Source organism: Thamnophis elegans, chromosome 4 (genome assembly GCF_009769535.1).
Source record: "Thamnophis elegans isolate rThaEle1 chromosome 4, rThaEle1.pri, whole genome shotgun sequence".
Classification (NCBI taxonomy): Eukaryota; Metazoa; Chordata; class Lepidosauria; order Squamata; family Colubridae; genus Thamnophis; species Thamnophis elegans.
Window position 1 is genome coordinate 111,719,989 of NC_045544.1, and position 21,862 is coordinate 111,741,850.

At 42.3% G+C, this 21,862-nt stretch overlaps 1 protein-coding gene across 1 annotated transcript in view; it reads left to right on the plus strand.

Moving 5' to 3' along the window:
- The window catches only part of KIF13B (kinesin family member 13B), a 143,393-nt gene that overhangs the window by 52,685 nt on the left and 68,846 nt on the right, over positions 1-21,862 (plus strand). The window contains exons 10-15 of the mRNA XM_032215247.1: positions 5,873-6,085; positions 6,894-7,004; positions 9,808-9,942; positions 14,249-14,379; positions 15,895-15,981; positions 17,673-17,833. Of these exons, the coding sequence (XP_032071138.1) occupies positions 5,903-6,085; positions 6,894-7,004; positions 9,808-9,942; positions 14,249-14,379; positions 15,895-15,981; positions 17,673-17,833 (808 nt within the window). The 5' untranslated portion in view covers positions 5,873-5,902. The remainder of the gene's footprint in view (positions 1-5,872; positions 6,086-6,893; positions 7,005-9,807; positions 9,943-14,248; positions 14,380-15,894; positions 15,982-17,672; positions 17,834-21,862) is intronic.

The window sequence follows — 21,862 nt, forward strand, 5'->3', positions numbered from 1 at the left end:
GGACCTGGCGGGGTATGCGGGGGCCACCGGGGTGGTTGGGGGGGCTATATCCACGGGAGAGGGTCGGAGCATTGTGGTCATAACAGGGAGAGGCAGATATGGCGGGGACTTTAGGGCAGGCCATCATCGGGGAAGGAGGGCTCGCTGTGTCATAGAGATCCCTCCTTCCGGCCCTAGGAGTCCCACTCCAAGGTCAGATGGTGCGAGTATTCAGGACCCTGGTCTCAGGCTGCTGTCGCTAAATGCCAGGTCTGTCGTTCATAAGGCCCCCTCATCGGGACTTGATAACTGATGAGGGCGCAGACCTGGCATGTATTACTGAGACATGGCTGGGCACGGAGGGAGGAGTCCCCCTCGTTGAGATGTGCCCAGCCGGGATTTCAGGTGCTACACCAGCCGAGAGCCCAGGGAAGGGGTGGCGGTGTGGCTATTGTAGTCCGGGAGTCTTTAGTACCTCGTAGGATCCCTGCTCCGGAGCTTGTCGGGTGTGAGTCCCTGCTGGTGAAGCTGGACCTCAAGGGTCAAGTGGGTCTGCTGCTTACATACCTGCCTCCCAACTGCGTTGCAGCAGCCCTCCCCTCGCTCCTCGAGTCAGTAGCCGAGCTAGCAGTTGAGTTCCCTAGACTTATAGTTCTGGGGGACTTCAACTTGCCTTCGCTCGGTGAACACTCTGATGGAGCGCAGGAGTTCATGGCTTCCATGACAGCCATGGGCTTGACTCAGTAATCCGAGGCCCACACTCACTCAGCGGGTCACACGCTCGAACCTCGTATTCCTCTCGGAGCAGTGGAGTTACGATCTTGGTCTGAGGGTAATGAGATCATACCCCTGTCGTGGTCAGACCACTACCTACTGAGGCTAGACTTCCGGAGGCCAAACCCCCACCGTAGGGAGGAGGAACTGATCAGCTGGTTCCGCCCCAAGCGACTGATGGATCCTGTTAGGTTCCAGACGGAGCTTGGGGTTATTCCTGATACCCTCGCCCACAGTTCGGCGGAGACCCTCGTCGCTGCCTGGCACTCGGCAGCTTCGGAGTCTCTAGACCGGATTGCGCCGCTACGGCCCCTCCGGGTCAGCGGCCCCCGGAGGCCTCCTTGGTTTACTGAGGAGCTCCGGGAGGTAAAGCGCCGGAGGAGACGCCTAGAACACTCGTGGAGGTCCGATAGGTCCGAGTCGAAACGGGCACTTTTAACAGCATGCACCAAGGAGTATATTCGGACTTTAAGAACAGCAAAAAGAACATATATTGCCTCCTTGGTAGCGTCCGCCGAGTCCCGCCCAGCCACCCTGTTTAGGATAACCCGCTCCCTCCTAAATAGGAGGGAGACGGGGGACTCCCTACAGGGTAAGGCTGAGGAGTATGTCCAGTTCTTGGCGGACAAAGTTGCCCGGTTTCGAGCGGACCTGGACTCCACCCCAGTAGATCCAGCCGAGACACAAGGAGAAAACTTGGCAAACCATCTCTGGGTTGAGTTTCAGGAAGTTGCCTCTGGGGATGTGGACAAGGCTATGCGAGCTGTGAGTGCCTCCACCTGTGTACTGGACCCGTGTCCCTCCTGGCTGGTTGCCAACAGCAGTGAGGTGACACGAGGCTGGATCCAGGCGGTTGTGACCGCCTCTCTTCGGGAGGGGTACTTTCCCACCGCGCTCAAGACAGCGGTGGTAAGACCCCTCCTGAAGAAACCGTCCTGGATCCAGCTGTTCTTAATAACTATCGTCCAGTCTCCAACCTCCCCTTTGTAGGGAAGGTTGTTGAGAAGGTGGTGGCTCTCCAGCTTCAGCGTACCTTGGAGGAAGCTAACTATCTTGACCCCTTCCAGTCTGGCTTCAGACCCGGTTACAGCACAGAAACCGCTTTGGTCGCATTGACCGATGATCTCTGGTGAGCTAGGGATGGAGGCCATGCTTCCATCCTAGTTCTCCTGGACCTCTCAGCGGCTTTCGATACCATCGACCATGGTATCCTTCTGCGACGACTGCGGGAGATAGGGGTGGGCGGCACTGTTTTGCAGTGGTTCTCCTCCTATCTCTCGGACAGGTCGCAGTCGGTGTTGGTGGGGGGGGCAGAGATCGTCCCTGAGGCCCCTAACTTATGGGGTGCCGCAGGGGTCGGTCCTATCCCCCCTACTATTTAACATTTACATGAAACCGCTGGGCGAGATCATCCGAAGGCACGGGATAAAATACCACCAATATGCGGATGATACACAGTTGTATCTGTCCGCCCCGTGCCAACTCAATGAAGCGGTGGACATGATGAACCGGGGTCTAGAAGCCGTTAAAGACTGGATGAGAGCAAACAAGCTGATACTCAACCCAGACAAGACCGAGTGGCTGTTGTGTTTCCCTCCCAAAAATTTGACCAACATACCATCACTCAGGCTGGGGGACAAAACTTACACCCCTCAGAAAGGGCCCGCAACTTGGGAGTCCTCCTGGACCCACAGCTGACTTTTGACCACCATCTCTCAGCTGTGACCAGGGGGGCATTTGCCCAGGTTCGCCTGGTGCGCCAGTTGCGGCCCTACCTGAATCGGGAGGCCCTCACAACAGTCACTCGAGCCCTTGTGATCTCCAGGCTGGAATACTGTAATGTGCTCTACATGGGGCTGCCCTTGAAGAGCATCCGGAGACTTCAGCTAGTCCAGAATGCGGCCGCGCGAGTGATTGTGGGCGCACCACGGTTCGCCCACATAACACCGATCCTCCGTGAGCTGCACTGGCTACCTGTCGATCTCCGGGTGCACTTCAAGGTTCTACTCACCACCTATAAAGCGCTCCATGGTAGTGGATCTGGCTATTTGAGAGACCGCCTTCTGCCAATTACCTCCCTGCGTCCCATCAGATCGCATAGAGTTGGCCTCCTCCGTATTCCATCCGCCAGTCAGTGCCGACTGGCAACTACTCGGAGGAGAGCCTTCTCTGTTGCGGCTCCGACACTATGGAACAATCTCCCCGTGGAGATTCGTACCCTCACCACCGTCCAGGCCTTCCGCACAGCCCTCAAGAACTGGCTAGCCCGTCAGGCCTGGGGATAAGTTTACTTTTGCCCCTCCCGAATGTTGAGTGAATGTTGAGTTTTACTATTTAATTTACTTTTGTGCACATTTCTTTTTGTATTGTCCTACACTCCCTTTCCTTTTTGACTGTAAGCCGCCCTGAGTCCCCTCAGGGAAAAGGGCGGCCTATAAATGTCTAATAAATACAAATACAAATACAAAGTTACATATGTTTTCCCTGTGCCCCCAGAAGCCATACATTTGTCCTCAAAAATAGTCAAAGCCCTGTTGAAAATGTCCAGATCAAATGGATTTTCTAATGTTGGATTTTCCCCTTTACCAGAGGGAGCCCCCTTGTGGAGTACTGTGAAGCCGTTACCATGGCAATTCCATTGCACTATACAGTAGAATCCCTTTTACGGCAGTACGGTAGAAGACATTTTAAGGCATAACAGGCTTATTTTAACAGAACACACACCACAAGGGTTTTAGGAGGAGTGTCTTACCCCCCACAGTATTTGTTTCCAGAGAGTAAGATATCTGGGTACCAAATTTGGTTGAAATTGCTCAAGGCATTGCAGAGGTTATGCTGAAACACGCACACACACACACACACACACCGATTTTTATACATATAGATTTCTATACTTTAAGCTCAATTAACATTGACCATTAAATAGTAAATATTAAATACTAAAACATAATAACAAGCATAGCTTTGAATCAGTGACCCATCTCAGCCTTTTTTTATTTATAACATCAAGGAAGATATCATCAAAGGTACCTTTTTTATGCTGAGGAATTGCTCCAAACCAAAGCAGCACCATTTTGCTCAGACTAACTTTATCCAAAGGAGAAGTAGACATATGGATGACTGATTCTAGCTCAGAATTCAAAGAGCAATAATTCCATTGCATCTGAAGGATACCAGGCTTTTATGAGCTCTCTTTGTATATTCTGGGTCCAGGCCATTTTAAGCACTTATGGTCAAAGCATTTGTTACTCATTTAGAGATGTGTGAAGGTTGTTTGTCCTTCTTTTTATTTGTTTAGCAGCAGCTGTCTCAATGCCATTTACTTAAGAGGAATAGTTCTCTTTTGCGCCTAGTGTAATATTTCTTGTAGCACAGCTGGTGTAGCAAATAGAATTTTATTGTTGCTTGATGGAATCACTGTATTCTCTGCCTTAGCATTTCTCTTTCACCATAATCTGCTGATGAAAACTAAAACATCCTTCATGTATTTGGGTGGTTTAGACAATGCCCTTGAAGGGCTTTTTACATTTGGAGTATGCTCAATATCTGTGATGGTGAACCTGTGCCACGCGTGCCAGAGGTGGCACGCAAAGCCTTCTCTGTAGGCATGTGCGCCATTGCCAGCTGCTCTTCTGGTTTCTGGTGCCAGCCAGCTGGTCTTTGCAGGTGCTGGAGCACCATAAACAGCCTGAAAAATAGCCCAAAACAGAGCATTTTTCGGGGCATTTTCTGAACTGTTTTCAAGCCATTTTTGGGCCGAAAAAACAGCCTGAAAACAGCCAAAAATGGCCAAAAAACAGACATGCGTGCACCGGCCACCAGGTCTTTGGGTTTCTGGCGCTCCAGTGCGCACACATGCACGTGCATGGATGCACATTCTGGTTTCGGCACTCAGTGCCAAAAAGGTTCGCCATCACTGCTATATATTATTGCTATTCATATTGTGTTTTGATCAGTATTTAGAGCTGCCGTGGCCCAGTGGTTAAAATGCAGTACTGCAGGCTACTTCTGCTGACTGCCAGCTACCGGCTGTTCAGCAGTTCAAGTGTCACTTTGCTCAAGGTTGATTCAGCCTCCATTCTTCTGAGGTCAGTAAAATGAGGACCCAGATTGTTGGGGGCAGTATGCTGACACTGTAAACTGCTTAGAGAGGGCTGTAAATCACTGTAAAGCTGTATTTAAGTTTAAGTGATATTGCTATTGCTATCTAGCCTTTTGTCTTACAATTTAGAAAGTTATGCATTATAATAATCTTCATTTATCTCCATCCTCAGGCAGACAAAGGTGATGGTTACTTTAGCACAGATTTAAATCTTAGTTTCCCACATCTAAAGCAAATGTGCAAGAAATTATACTGAATTTAACCAGGGTAGTTATGAAAGCTTAAATTCACCACAATAATTAGGAATGTCTCAAAAAGATTTATAAATGATTCCCAGCAGCTGTGCACGCCTACACTTTGTAGGCAACTTAAATCAGCTTTATACAACCTAATGACTTCTAGATGTTTGAGATGGTATCTCCCATCTTCCCTAACCACTAGGAATGCTAGCTGAGGTCTTAATGGAAATGTAATCCAACAGAGGCAAGTTGTATAGTGCCTGGTTGTGTGAGGCCAACATAAAGTATATACAGTACATACAGCACTTAGACTTATATACCACTTCACAGTGCTTTACAGCCCTCTCTAAGTGGTTAACAGAGTCAGCATATCGCCCCCAACAATCTGGATCCTCATTTTACCCACCTCGGAAGGATGGAAGGCTGAGTTAACCTTGATCCTGGTGAGATTTGAACTGCCAAATTGCAGACAGCCAGCTGTCAGTAGAAGTAGCCTACAGTACTGCATTCTAACCACTGCGCCACTGTGGGTCACATCATTTATTGTCTGCATTTTGTATGGGTTACAGTACCTTCTATCTCCCAGAAATATCACCAGTAGATATTTTCTTGTCAGAGGGATTAGAGGTAGGTGGTATGGCTTTGCTCCAAGTATAATCAGTCCTTTTTCATGGATAGATTTCTCCTTGTTGATCTTGGAGTTGGGTGTCCTTATAAATTCTTAAAATCAAGCAATCAAAACTCCTCAAATTCCTATTCTCTGATTCCACATTCCCAGGACAGCCTTGGTGGCAACAGTAAGACTGCGATGGTTGCTACCGTCAGTCCAGCAGCAGATAATTATGATGAGATACTTTCTACCTTGAGGTATGCAGACCGAGCCAAGAACATTGTGAACCATGCTGTGGTCAATGAAGATCCCAATGCCCGGATCATCCGAGAACTGAGGGAGGAAGTAGGAAAACTCAGGGAACAGCTTACCAAAGCAGAGGTAAGTCTTCTTGCACCTTATTTCAGCTGCCATCACTTTACACGGGGATACTATTCCTTTTATTTTAGGATTCTACTAATATACTTTTTCCCTTTTTCATGTTTTATGCTTTTTAGTTTTCTGTTATATTTGACAGTCACCAATCCTAACAAAATTTAGGTACACTTATACTTGCACATACATGCTTGCTTATACATGCAGGATTTATATATATATGCACATACCTGTGCATCTACATACACATACCTACATGCCCAATACTTTTAGCTGTTTAATATTTAGTGTAAAGTAAGCATTTTAAGTTTTTTATTCACAAAATAGTTTTATAATCCCATTAATTTTAATACTTAGAATCCTTAGTATTTTATAACCTGCATTTATAGCATTATAATTGAAATATTTCATTTACTTTGATTGGTTTTGGAAAATATCTGTACTTTTAATTTAAGCCATGTAATCTCTTACAATAATTGCACAAAATACTGGTCAGTAACTGTAATAAATTTAATAATAATACACAATTGTTACACTAGGATTTCCTCTTATCAGCATTGTAGTAAAATGCTGAGTTGGAAGGTCAGACTTTTTCCACCCATATGCAGGTATCCTCTCCCAGTATTACACTCAATAAGAACAGAGGTTTCCTGCATGTATTATTCATGGTGGCTACTTTTCAGTCTCATAGATCACAATGATAAGATCATGAAGAATGCATGAAACCTTAATTTGATGGCCCTTCTAAGGAGAATTCCATAATTTGCTTTTTTTCTTTCACACCTTCACTCCCCCTCCCCCCTTAATCTTTTAGGCTATGAAATCTCCAGAATTAAAAGATCGTTTGGAAGAGTCTGAAAAACTTATCCAGGAGATGACAGTAACCTGGGAAGAGAAGCTCAGGAAGACAGAAGAAATTGCACAGGTCTGCATTTTTGTATTGAGTTTTGCTGGCACATAATGACAATTACTGTCACCATTTAAACAATGGTGAAATACCATGAAAGCTCACGATACCTCTGGATAATTTATGATCCTATGAATGAGTTATTTCTTAAGTTCTAGGATGGTCAATTCAAAGAGAGATTATTGTTTCAAAAGTAGTGATCTTCTGTGTCTAGATCAAACTTTGGACTGCCAAAATGAAGCCACCTTCATACCCTTGTTGTTGGCCAAAAATAATTCATTGTTGGTACATATTTCTTGTTGTAGATTGCAGATAGGCTAGGTTCTGTGTCTCTCTACATTCACACGGTGTGTTGTTATTGGCTGTTGTGGCCCGCCAGCAGCCAGTGGAGCTGGTGGCAGACTCAGACAATGAGGAGGTTGTGGAGGAACATGGGCCACTCCAGGAATCTGGGAAGGCTCTGATGAGTGCTCTGCATCAGAGGCAGTTATGGGGCCAGGGCCATCTAACAGTTATCAGCTGCCTTCAGAGTCAGAGATCAGTGGGGCAGAAGAACAGCTGGAGCCTGTTCCAGATGTGCACATGCACAGAGTTGCCAGGAGAAGGGAACAATTAAGGAACAAGGGCCGGCTCAGGTGTAAAGGCATACGTGGATGGTGAATCCCGCCCCCCCCCCCCCCATAGAGAATAAAGAGTAGCAAAAGGGGAGTGGAGTTTGCAGGAGACAATTAGTTCACTTAATTAGTATGAAGATTTGTTAATGACTTTCAAAGACTCCTTGACAAGTATTTTCTTGCACAGCATTGTGTTTGGAACATAGCGGCCTGGCAGCTCTCCAAGCCTGATAAAGCCTGTGGTTGTAAATTCACCCTTGAAAGACTGTTGCCGGACTTCGCTGGATGTGAATGAGAGGAATTCACATTAGCTTAATAAAAAGGGGTTTTGTCGGGACAAGAAGTCTGCTTCATGATTTTGTGAAGCCTATGTCAGAACATCAGCTAAGAGCCTCCATTCGAACATATTGGTTTTACACTTAGGTGCTCCAACCCTCAATCTATTCAAGGTCCTAAAAACATCATAAGGGAGGTCAGATCATTCAGCCATATCTTCCTTTAATGTTATTCCTTACTCAATGGTCTCCTGCCTCCATCTTTTAATTCGTACCCTGAAGAATATTTGTTCTTGTCATAAAACTTTCAAAAGCAGTGATGGATTTACTGATAGTTTAAAGAAAAGGTGAGCACTTATTTTTTTTTCTGAAGGTTGAGAGACGTAGTAGGTGCTGTGATGATGTGGGAGGGAAATGATGTGGTGCTTTAAGCTAATTTAAGATGAATGTATGTTGCTTATTACTTTTATTATATGTGTCTATGTCATTGTTTGTGTTCCCCCTCCCTGATTTTATGTGAGCCGCCCTGAGTCCCCTCAGGGAAAAGGGCGGCCTACAAATGTTAATAAAATCTAAAATCTAATCTAAAATCTAATAAATCTAATTTTATTTTATTGATCCTGTGGAAATGGTTCTGGGGCAGATGTGAAACAAGCACTTAAGGGTGCCATTGCCAATCCTGTTTTAAGTACTCCATTACAGGGCCTCCATGGGATCCAAAAATCATTTTTTTAAAAAAAATAAGGGACCAGAGGAATGAAAAACGCTTCATAAGATCTTAGGAAATGTTGGTATTCCCACTTAAAACCTTTTACAGATTTGTTGAGAAAGCCAAACACTTGTGAAATTGAGGACTCACCTGAAAATTGGGCCATTTAACATTTGCCTATTGCACCACAATTCTACAAAACTCTTGACATTATGTATGTTCAAAGCCACACCCTATTACCACCGGTGATCCCTGCTGGGAATCATTTTTCAAAATAAGGGTTCCTGTTGGAATAAATTGGATGAGAACAAAAACTTTGGAGTTTAATCTTCATACATACCTTTTTAGCTTATACACCCAAGACCCTGGTTTCTCAATTAATGGCCCTTGAGACTATATTCTACAGGAAGCTTAAACCTCTTTTCTCCTCCCCTTCCCTGCATTGCATACATATTTCCTTTTTTTTTTTTTTTGACAGTGGCTACTTTTGTCTCAGTTATCCTGGGAAGTGGTGTTTCCTATGGCTAAATTCCAAATCATATCAGCAATATTTTTCTCCCCTGAGGGTGATTGGGTGGTTGGGTTAAATGAGCACAGCTAAAGGCTGTCGTTGCAGGACAATAAGATCATCGTGTCATTGAATTGGGCAGATCAGTGATTTCAGGATCATTTATTTTTTTATATGGCAGATGTTGTCTTAATTATTTGACGAGTTAAGCTTAAATGTTGGTATTCATTCCTTTCTTTTTCAGTGGTTTGGTGGTGTTATTTCTGGATCTGTGAAAAGCAGTTGGGGCCAAACATGGGCTGAGGGTTGCAGGTTGTTCACCCAAAATGAAATTTGGAGATAAGGAGAGCAGCTGTGGTTGTAGCAGCTCAAAGAGATGGATAGGACTAGGAACCACCTTTGATGGGAAGGTAACAGCGTTCCGTACACCTTTGACATTTAGTCATGCCGGCCACATAACCACGGAGACGTCTTCGGACAGTGCTGGCTCTTTGGCTTTGAAACGAAGATGAACACCAGGCCCTAGAGTCAGGAACAACTAGCCCATATGTGCGAGGGGATCCTTTGCCTTTTACCTTTTAGCCAATCATTGACTATGGCTCTCCTTTTGTTTTCTTTCTCTGTTAGGTCCAGGGCGAAGGGAAGAATAACATTGTGGGAGAATATATGGTTCTAGTTGTTTTTTTCTAATGGTAGTTGTTTTCCTCTCAAATAGGAACGGCAGAAACAACTTGAAAGCCTTGGCATCTCTCTTCAGTCATCTGGGATCAAAGTGGGTGATAACAAGTGCTTTCTGGTGAATTTGAATGCTGACCCTGCCCTCAATGAACTTTTGGTCTACTATTTAAAGGTGAGATACTAGAGAGATGTACGGGGTTGTTTTAAAATTGTTGTAAATGTAAGAAGTTCCTACACATCTCGTTGTTGAATTCTCCTCTAAGACCCATTTTCTTTTGAAAATATGGAAAATATTTCAAAATCCACTCTGGATTTGATAATTTTTTTAGTGGCTCAAGACAGATTGGTTGAGCAAAAGCAGATTTTATGACATTTCATTTCTGTCAGGCTGAGCTCTTCAGGATACAAAGCTATTTATTCAGTGTCCGTGTGCTCAAACCAAAGATTTTATTGTTAATTGTGAACTTTTTTCAACAGACACTAGGATATAGATCATTCTTTTTTAGGTTATGAAAAGCAGAAGATTTGTATCAATCATGATTTGATGTGTGCAGTTGCAAATCAGATTCCCCCATAAATATACACTATATTGCCAAAAGTATTTGCTCACCTACCTTTACTCGCATATGAACTTACTCTACGTGACATCCCATTGCTAATCCATAGGATTCAATATGACGTCGGTCCACCCTTTCAGCTATAATAGCTTCAACTCTTCTGGGAAAGCTGTCCACAAGGTTCAGGAGTGTGTTTATGGGAATTTTTGACCATTCTTCCAGAAGCGCATTTGTGAGGTCACACACATTGGACAAGTTTACGTGGCCTACCACATCGTGGCTGAGTTGCTGTCATTCCCAAACACTTCCACGTTCTTATAATACAGCTGACAGTTGACTGTGGAATATTTAGGAGCAAGGAAATTTCACAACTGGACTTGTTGCACAGGTGGCATCCTATCACAGTTCCACACTGGAATTCACTGAGCTCCTGAGAGCGGCCCATTCTTTCACAAATGTTTGTAAAAACAGTCTGCATGCCTAGGTACTTGATTTTATACACCTGTGCCCATGGAAGTGATTGGAACACCTGATTCTGATTATTTGGATGGGTGAGCGAATACTTTTGGCAATATAGAGTATTTTCAATGCTGTCATCCTGTGAATATAGCCTCCTTGGAGAAAATATATACTTCAATACTTAGCACTTACACAATACAATACAATATGTCTCAGCAGCTTTGTACAATAAGTCATCATTATTGCTCCCCTTGAAGTTGGAAAAGTCCTATCTTGGCAACTATGGAATTGAAACAGATTTCCCAGTTCTTGCTTTTCAGCTAATTGCAAGCCATGATTATGAGAGAACTAAATTTGCAGAATCATGGCTTGCATTACTGCATATGTAATGCCAAGTCATAATGCAAAAGCAGAAGCATCAGGCAGGGAATGCAAGTTCATGAAGCCAGCTCCTAAATGGATAGTCTGCCATTTAAAGTAAGCCAATAATACAGTATATTTATCGCAGACCTTTTTCTTACAATATTGTTTAGATGTGTCAAAGCTGCTTATAAACTTATTCAGACCTGTGACATTACTTTAAATGCTGCCTCTTTAAGAAAAATCAGTAATCCTATTTATAGTGGGCTAGCACCCTGAAGAATGTACAGGGTGGGGGGGGGGAAATCTTTAGTCATCGCTGTTCCCTTGAAGCAACAAAAGAGCTGACTTTGAATAGCTTCAGAGAATTTCAAGGCAGTGTGGGTGTCTAGCTTTGTCAGCTGGCACTCCCCCCTCCCAACTAGTTCCTGATGCCATATCTGTTTCTTCGCTACTCAGCATGAAGGCCTTCAAAGAATGTCTTGACAACAAAGTACATGCAGGAGGTGACCTTGTCTATTTGCAAAATGTTAAGATTTCATCTTAGCACCCTAATACTGGTATCTTAGAATTCAGAAAGAGAAAGAAAGAAAAAAAGGGAGGAAATTAGCATAATACATTTCAGTTCCTTTTGTAGTAAGTATAGACTCCTTCTTTATGAATCTAAAATGGTGACTTCTTTATATGATATGCTAGAGTTAGCTACAGTTAACAGTGCTGATAAAATTTAGAATAGGATATTACCCCCAGATGTACTACAATATGAAGGGTCTCCTGGTGTCAACTCTCCTGGATAAATCAGACAGGAAACATGACTTGCTGGGCTAATTCTCCTTTATTGTAGTCTAAATGAACATAATTTTGGAAGTCTGAGAGCACAAATTTCCCACACTCTCTCTTTACAACCATGATCAATTAGAGACTTTCTAAGTCTCTTTCTCCAACAGTTAATTCTACTATATTATAAGGCTACATTAACACAATTTCACAAGTCTGAAAGTACAAACAACCCACCATCTCTTTATAGCTTGATCAGTTAAGGTGGACCCTTTCTACATTTCTTTCTGTGAGCCTTAAGCAACTGCAATATCTTTTCACCTCCTCCCTCAAGGTCATTCTCACATATCTTTTCATTTTATCTGCTAGAATTTGCATTTTGTTCAACCTTTGCCTCTTTTTTTGAAAAAAAAAAGTAGAGGTCTCACTGTCTGAATAAGCCTTGTTTAAATGGATTTAGTGAAATAGTTCTGTGCATTATTTAATTCGGCATAGAACTCAGTGTCTTCTTAGTTTAGAGTGAAATATATCCTTTAATTGAACTTTTAGTTCTTACATTTCCAGAGAGACATTTGAGTGAATAGCTTCAGGACGCCCATTCCTTCTGCCTTTTAGCATGGTTATTTTGGTTCATAGCCCCTGATAGACTCATCCTCAAATAGTATGCACTTCCCCTCCTTCTTTCAATTCAGATATGCAATTCAAGTTGGTAATGATCCACATGCCAGATTGTCTGTGGGAGGAATCTGTTCCAAACTGCCAAACTACAAAGAAATAAAAATGACAATAAAGCCCAAATCCACAAACAGTTATTATTCCAACAGTTCCAGCAAGCATTGTTATTCACCATTGAACAGAGAGGCTGCATCTGGAGGGCCTCAGGTTCCCTGCCCCCACTCTGATTTCCCTTCTTACAATTCTGGTCTTTCTATTATGGTCCTCAATGGGGCCATTGTTGTGTTCCCAGCGTTCAGAAATGAGGCAGGTAGCATCCAAAAAGGATGCTTTGATTCCTCAGAATGATGCCTCCCTGCAGCCTCAAAACAAAACGAAATCCACTTGATATCTTGGCGCTAAGCATTCAGGCAACTAGGCAGCACTTTCTGATCTGAAGAAAGCATTTCCAATTCATTCACCTTAGACAGATGCTCTAATTCAGAAGTAGAAAGGTGGTTGTTGATCAAGCCCAGAGGTAAGTGATGCTGTAAACCAGGAGAGTCCAACCTTGGCAACTTTAAGACTTATAGACTCGAAACTCCCAGAATTACCTAGCCATCATGGTTTGGCTGGGGAATTCTGGGAACTGAAGTCTGCAGGTCCTAAAGTTGCTAATGTTGGAAACCTCTGATGTAAACTGTAGCTTAGAAATTCTAAAGTATCCAGGTTTCCAGGCTTGTTTGCCTATAGCTTTCTTATTCTGAGGATTTATGATAAATGTTAGTAAATGTAATTGAATTTTACTATGATTTTTTATTTCTTTTAATGCAAGGCTGCTTTGAGGAATTGAAAAAAAAATCACAGAATTTTAAGAAACAAATGAAGTATGCTTCTTTTTCCTTTTGACATTCAGCAGGCTACTGTGCTAGAAAGACAGGTAAAGATGAGTAACATTAGTAGACTTAATGTCAAGGACAGAATAATTTCCATTATAGTACAGTCAGCATCTTCTCAGATGATTGACTAGCTGGATACATTATTCTTCATCAGAACTATGCTTCAAATTAAAAAATAGTACAGAGGAGAAGAAAGCAACGTTAATTCAATAAGATATTCGCTTTCTCTCTCTTTTTCTCTTATCCTTCCATTGTTTCCCCCATTTATTTCCTGCCATCATACTTTCCCTTTTTTATGTTGTTTAGATAGATGATAGATGATAGATAGATAGATAGATAGATAGATAGATAGATAGATAGATAGATAGATGACAGACAGACAGACAGACATGGATGCACTGCATTAATAGCAAATGCAAACATAGTGCAATCCTGATTTTTTCAATTTCAGCTGGTAGGATAATATCTGTAATTCCGAGGACTGGAAACTGCTCTTTCTCTCTACTTCCTCCTCATAGTTCATTGGCATTTTATACAGTAAGTATAAGGGAAGGTAATGACCAAGTGCACACTTGATGCTAAGCCATGCCTCAATCTGTTTAGTTTTGCTTTATTGTGATGGGAAACCAGCCATCATTTTACAGATTACAGTTTGCTGGGGCACTTTGAGAAAGCCGGACTATGGATGAATTGAGAATGGTCAGTTTCATGTGTGGCAAGTAATATGAATTTCTGTTGGATTTCAGTGGACCTGATCTTGAATCTTTTGCAGGAGCACACACTCATTGGATCCGATAATTCCCAAGACATACAGCTCTGTGGATTGGGGATTCTTCCTGAACACTGTATAATAGATATCACTGGGGATGGACAAGTCATGTTGACGCCTCAGAAAAATACTAGGTAACCGAGTACTGTGTTCTGTCTATAGAGGCAAGAATTTTGCTCTTATTTCAGGATTAAATGAAGCATGGAAGAAGTTCCACATTTGGATTTTGGAACTGTTGTAGCTAAATGAGCCATGGTAGCACAGTGGTTACAGTGCAGTACTGCAGACTACTTCTGCTGACTGCCTGCTGACTGCAATTTGGCAGTTCAAATCTCACCAGGCTCAAGGTTGACTCAGCCTTCCATCCTTCTGAGGTGGGTAAAATGAGGACCCAGATTGTTGAAGGCAATGTGCCGACTCTAAACTGCTTAGAGAGAGCTGTAAAGCAGTATATACCATATTTTTCGGAGTATAAGACGTGCCCTTTTCCCTCAAAAAAGAGGGTGAAAATCTGGGTGCGTCTTATACACTGAATACAGCATTTTTTGGCCTACCAAAACCCCGCCTCCTTTTCAAAAATGGACATGCAGAGAGTTTGGGAGAATAGCGAAGTGCTCCTGAGCATTGGGGAAGGCAAAAACAAGCAAAAAACAGGCCATTTTTGCTCGTTTTTGCCCTCCCCCAGCCCTCAGGAGCACTGTAAGAGCCTTGCAAAGCTCTGCATGCCCCCCCCCCTTTTTTTTTTTTTGCAAAAATTGAGACGTGCAGAGGGTTTGGGAGGCCTGCAGAGTGCAAAAACTTTTTTTAAAAAAAATTACCTCTTCAAAATCATGATGCGTCTTATACTCCAGTGCATCTTATATTCCGGTGTGTCTTATAGTCCGAAAAATACAGTAAGTCTAAATGGTATTTCTATTGCTAAATGAAAGGACTCACATTTCCCCTTATTGCCTGCTTTTTTTCATTCCAATACTTTTCCAGTAGAGTAAATACATGCACATACTTGGAATAAATAATTGTGCCAAAACTGTGGGCTTTCTTGGCTCAGAATGTCTTATGTGTTCAGTAAAGGGGGAGGGAGAACTCCGTGAACATCCCTGCCCCCTGCTGCATTGACCAGAAGCCCTGAAACAAGCAACTTGCCTAGGACCGAGCTGCAGTTTTCGACTATGGAAAGCAAAGTGGCAAAGGAAGTTGCTCAAACCAGCTGTTGCTCCCTCTTCTAAATTTTCGTGCTCTGTTCCCTGGTGGCATGTATCTGGTGGGTGCAAAAGAGATTTGTTTGGGATTGTTTTTTAAACAGCAGATGGGATAGTTGTTACAACGGGAAGCGGAAAAACCTACGACCTCTTTCAAGCAGGAAGAAGATTCTTTCCAAAGACTTTCCTTCTCCAGTTATAGGAGCCCTGATGTATCTTCCTTGTAAAAGAGGAAAAGGAAGTATTCGGATGTGTTGGGTTGTCTTCAGTTTATTTTGCCATGCAACGTCTCTGTTTTGCTGCTGTGGCTCAAAGGCGGGGGATCAACACAAGTTCTTCACATTATCGTTTTCTTAATCATTGCCATGTGGCATTAAGGGCAAGCATTAAATCCTCAATGTGGGAATGACTATATTTACTTTCTCTCTCCCCCCCCCCTCTCCAACACAGGACATTTGTGAATGGTACAGCTGTTGTAGGTCCCACGCAGCTACACCACGGTGACAGAATTTTGTGGGGAAACAATCACTTTTTCCGGTAAGCTGCTGATTCCTTTTATTTTCTTCTGTTAACTGGTACAGCTTTGAGAGAGAGGAGTTTGGAATGCCTTTGGCACCATTTAATATCTGAAAAACTGGCTGCAGAGGCTCGACTCTGCAGGATGGATCTGCTGGTCTTGTTCTCTGCTAAAAGTCAAGATAGTTTAGCCTTCTTCGACTGGGCAACTGTCAGATATTTGGAAGTACAAGTTCCCAAATCCGTCCAACCAGCAAGATCAGTAGCTATGCTAACTGGCAATTTCAGGAATTGTAAACCCAGTTTTTTGAGGTCTTTGTTTCTTGGATATTATGGTCATAATTTTACAGCAAAATGTTAACTCTTGTACAATGGCAAAATTGCTGTAGTGTTGCTATACAACCTGGGACTCTTTGGGTCTTTGTTTCATAGATATTTCCTTAACTTCCACTCAGATGCCCCCTGCATACCCTCCCTGATCCTTGCTGTGCCTCCCTTGCACCCTTGCATAATCCTTCACAGTCCTGCATACCCCACCGAGCTGCACAACCTTCCTCACCCACAAAGCACCTCTCACACACTTCCCTAATCTCTGTGTTCTGTCCAGAGGTGGGTTCCTACCGGTTCAGCCGAGTAGGTAGTAACTTGGCCTGCTACACCCCTGAACCAGTTCTTTCGGTGGCACCATCTTGTTTTTTTAACTTCTGTGCATGCACAGAAGCTTTTTTATAGTAATGTGCATGCACATGTAGTGTGCATAAAGCGCGCATGTCCCTGAGCGAGCCTGTAGTAGCAGCAGCTGGAATTTACCCCTGGTTCTGACATAGGCGTCCCCAGCAGCATGAAGCCAAGTCCTCGTCCTGATAAACCCCTTTTATTTAATTTACAGTGAATTCCTCTCCAGCAAAGTCCCAGCCCACAGTCTTTCAAGATAGTTCACAATTACCGACCTTTATCAGGCTTGGAGAATAGCCAGGCCGATATCTTCCAGACAGTGCAATAATTGGCAAGAATGCAGGAATGAACTAATTGTCTCCTGCAAACAGCCCTCCCCTTTCTCTCCTTCTTTATTCCCTATGGGAGGGGCCGTTTACCATCCACCTTTGGCTTTACTTCCAAGTCAACCCGTGTTCCTTAGCTGTTCACTTTGTCTGGCAACTCTCTGCATGCACACACTGGGAACAGGCTCCAGCTGTTTGTCTGCCTCACTGATGTCTGACTCCAAAGGCAGCTGATAACTGTCAGACAGCCCTCTCTGCCTCTGACACAGAGCACTCGTCAGAGCCTTCCCCAGACTCCAGGACTGGTCCATGTTCCTCCCCAACCTCCTCACAGTCCGAATCTGCTGCCAGCTTTGCTGGCAGGCCACAACACCCTGTGGTGCCTCTTGCAAACCCCTATAGAACTTCCCCAACTCAGGCTTCTCATGCACCTCTTGTGTACTCCCCCTCTCACACTCCCCAAACCCACATGGCACGTCTTGCAGATCCTATGCACTGTTCCTCACCTACCCTGCGCCTCCTCTGTGTCCCCACAACTCTCTCCATCTCTCCCCCACCTGGAAGCAATCCTTGTCAATCTGAGACTTCCAACTTCCTGCTGGATTCTAAATTGACTTTCCTTGTGGGAACTGACAAGGCATCTAGATTTTCAAAATCAAATGAAACCACTTTTCAAAGGGCGGGTTTTAGCATTTTTTTTTCATGTTTAAGGCTGAATTTGCCCAAAAAGAAAAAGAAAGTAGAAACAGAGGATGAAGACAAAGAACAGCTGGATTTAGATGGAGACAGCTCCAGCGAGGTATCCAGTGAGATCAGCTTCAACTATGAATATGCCCAGATGGAAGTGACTATGAAAGCTCTTGGAGGAAATGGTAAGGAATGTAGATGCATTGTTTCCACTTTATGGTATGCCATTTTGCACATGGTTGCAATCCAAGGTTATGTTATGAGTGGTGGGATTCAAATTTGTTTACTGCCGGTTCTGTAGGCGTGGCTTGGTGAGTGTGGCTTGGCTTGGTGGACGTGGCTTGGTTGGTAAGCGTGGCAGCGGAAGGATACTGCAAAATCCCCATTTCCTCCCCACCCCACTAACCTGCTTTCCAGCTCCATTCTCCTGTGCAGGGCAACAGAAGAAGACCCAGCTGATTAGCTGGGATTCCGGAGGCAGTGAATAGGTGGTGGCGGGGCCAGTCAGAGGTGGTATTTACAGATTCTCCGAACTACTCAAAATTTCCACTACCGGTTCATTGGAACCAGTCAGAACTGGCTGAATTTGTGTCATTTGTGATTGCAGGATACAGTTTCTAGGGATTATATCATGGATGTATAAAATAGTAAGATGCTATATGTGAGTGTAGCTTTGGTTTGTTTTATAAGACTTGAAAACCTACAGATATATAATAATAATATAAACTTTGTTTATGCTATCAAGGAAGATTAGCATTATAAGACTGTTGATGAAGAAGTTAAAAACGTAATCCCACAGATAGTAGTTTACAGTTGGTTACATTTGAAAATATCCCACAAGATTGTCTGAAAGAATGATAACATGCAGTTTTTTATACTGATTCCCATTGATCCTCCTAGTACAGCCAATTCCATAGCCTAGATCAGGGGTGTCAAACTCACGTCATTACGGCAATGTCATGTGATGCATTGTGACTTTCCCCCCCTTCGCTAAACCATGTGTGAGCATGGCCAGCATGTGATGCATCCAGCCCATGGGCCGTGAGTTTGATAGCCCTGGCCTAGATGCTACAACTCAGTCTCCATATAAGCCTAGTATCTATGGGTCAAAATGTGTTTGTTCATGCCACAAAAAACAATGCACCATGTTAAAGATGTTAAACAAGAATCAAATATTGAATTGAGTTCTATCATACAAGAGAGGAATATACAGTATTAAATTACATATAATCTTTTCTATCTGTTTCTACACTGACCTCAATTGTCCCCATCTCTAATGAAGTAAGCTGCCTGTAACTGTTGTTCTTAAGGGACAAGTATAGTATTAAACAAAGATATCTTTTTCTTTAGTAATTTTGGCGTGTCCTCCTATTTTTTTGTAGTTTAATAAATTCACATTTAGGTACTGATTCACTGAGCCTACCTGAACTCTTTTTCCATTTGTCCAGAAATAATATTCATGTTGTTTCCTTGGAAACAAGCTAGAAATGGTTTGCTCTGGCCTCCTTTCAAGCTTTTGTTGACTCCTCAATTCTTCTACAATCCTGAGCTTTTCAGTGGATTCCCATCCAAGTAGTAATCATATCCCAACCTGCTTAGATAATTTCAATTAAGAGATGCTCTCCACTGAGACAAGGCAGCCAAAATAATAATAATAGGCTCAAAAGGTTATTGGAAAAAAAAAAACGGGAGAAGGAGGAGCTGATGTCGCAACGACACGACATGCGATCTTGGAGCTCCAAGATCGCAGTCGATACTTTTGCCGCTGGACTGTCCTTTTGGACCTAAATCGTCTTGAAGAGATGGTGACAGGGAAGAGTATGTTCTGCTGATCTCAGGAATACCGCAAAGTCCCTGATTGATCCAGGAGGATCTCTTTTTGCCGGCGACAGAAGCGCAGCCATTGAAGCTGCTGAAGTTGGGACAGCACCGGAATGGGAGGAAAACAGAAAGAGAAAGTGTGTCCATCTGGTGAGGAAATATTATTATAAAAGAGACTACCCCCAAAAAAATTAAAGCTAAATTAAATTTGAAAACAGAAGAGAACAAGCAGCGAAATTAAGCTACATTAGACAGTGTGTTATCCTTTTTTTAAATTTTCTTTTACGGATGGAACTTTTGCAAATGTTTCCTATTCTTTAAATTGAATGGATTAGTTTTTCTTCTTCTACTTTTTATATTTTTTTTATACCTATGGATTAAAATCTTTTTCCTTATTTTTATAATGCTGGATTGGATGGGTTTTTTTTTTTTACTCCATTTAAGAATTTTGTTTTCTTTGAGCCTGGAATTGAAAGAAGATATAAAAGGAATACAAAGAGGGTTGTAATAACAGGGGGAAAGGAAGTAACACTGCCACTTGGAGGCTGGAGGCTTGGAAATATTGTCTTTTCTTTTTTCTCTTTGATCATTTGACTTTGCATTTCAAGATTCCTCAGCTTTTTACACAGAGTGATAGTGAGAAGAGCATGGGTTATTTATACAGGTGCTCTTCGGGAGCTTTATTGGCAGTTGGAGTGAAGTGAAAACAAAGCCTTGTCTTGAAAGATTATAAATGAACTTACTTTAAATCTAATAAAAAAGTTTTGAATGCCAGAATGGCAGTGCTTACAAGTTGGAAGAATGGCACAACATGAAAAGAAACGTTAACATTGCAAAAGATTATGTTTGAAATTCAAAAATTATTCAAAGTAACAGAAAATTGAGAAGAAATTGGAGAACATAGATCATAGAACAGTAAAATTTGATGGAAAAATTGAGGATGTTCATCAAATGAAGAAAGTGGAGGTCAGAGTTCTAAAAACTGAAGGAAAAAATAAAGAGACAAGAAAATTGTTGATACTGACAATGAACTGAGCCTGGTTGGAAATGGAAAGAGTGGAATATGGAAAGGGGAGATAGATGGACTGGAGCTCTACCCCAGATTTCAAAGTATAGAAGAAGAAAAGAGAGAAGAATTGATGGAACTAAGGAGAAAAATTTTGTCAGAAGCACTAGTGATAACCAAAGATAAGCTGATCGAAGAAGCAGATGGAGGGTTTCAAGTTTATACAAGATATGCAATAAGCAATAAGTTGCGAAGGGAAGTCTATACAAAACTTACTAAGGAAATAACCAGAATACTAATGCCGCAAATGGCAAGAGACAGAAGACTGCACTATTACTGGAAAGACACAGGTTGATGTAATGAAAGCTTATAATAAAAAATTAAGTCAAATGTAGTTAAAGTTAGAGCATTATGTATAAAATGAAGTGATAATGGATACATTATAATTATAATAATGCATATATATGTATTGGTTTGATAAGAGGAAATTTGATATAAATTGCAAATGGTGACTATGATAGGAGGCTTAGAAACTCTGTTATTAAATATAACCATTTTTTATTTAGAACATGTTATAAAGCTGTAATGTTACTGGATGATATTGGGAAGAGCTAATGCAATGCCATTATGTGGTTTCGCTTTAAATCTGGAATATTTTATATAAAAGGACGTAAAAACAATTATAGTCAAATGAAAGTTGAGGTATGATGATAGTAATATATATACAAATATATTTGATTTAAAATATATGATTTGAAATGAATTGTAGGTGATGGCTGTGGAAGGGATGCACGGAGGTTTTTGTAACCAATCAACACACTTTCTACAATTTGTAATTGAAGATGGTTTTGTGGGTTTTTGTGTGTGTGTTTTGTCTGTTTGTGTTTATTCAAAAATAAAAAAAATCTTTATTAAAAAAAGGTTATTGAAAAAAACTATTATTTTCCTAAACCAGTGGTTCCCAAACTTGGCAACTTTAAGACTTGTGGACTTCAACTCCCAGAATTCTCTAGCCAGCAGGAGAATTCTGGGAGTTGAAGTCCACAAGTCTTAAAGTTGCCAATTTTGGGAACCACTGTCCTAAACTAAGAGAGTAGAAGCTACTCCTGAGACTATCTATTCCATTCCATAATCTAAAAAGCTGACCTCTGAAATTGGAACCAAGTTTTTAAAAGGCCTATCCTACTCATCTTTCTCCCAGAAAAGATTCACACTAAAAAAGGAGAGCTTTTGAGTAGCCAAAGTAAACTGTTTAGAGTAGGGTTCCCCAAACTTGGCAACTTTAAGACTTGTGGACTTCAACTCCCAGAATTCTCCAGCCAGCTATGAATTCTGGGAGTTGAAGTCCATAAGTCCTAAAGTTCCCAAGTTTGAAGACCTCTGGTTT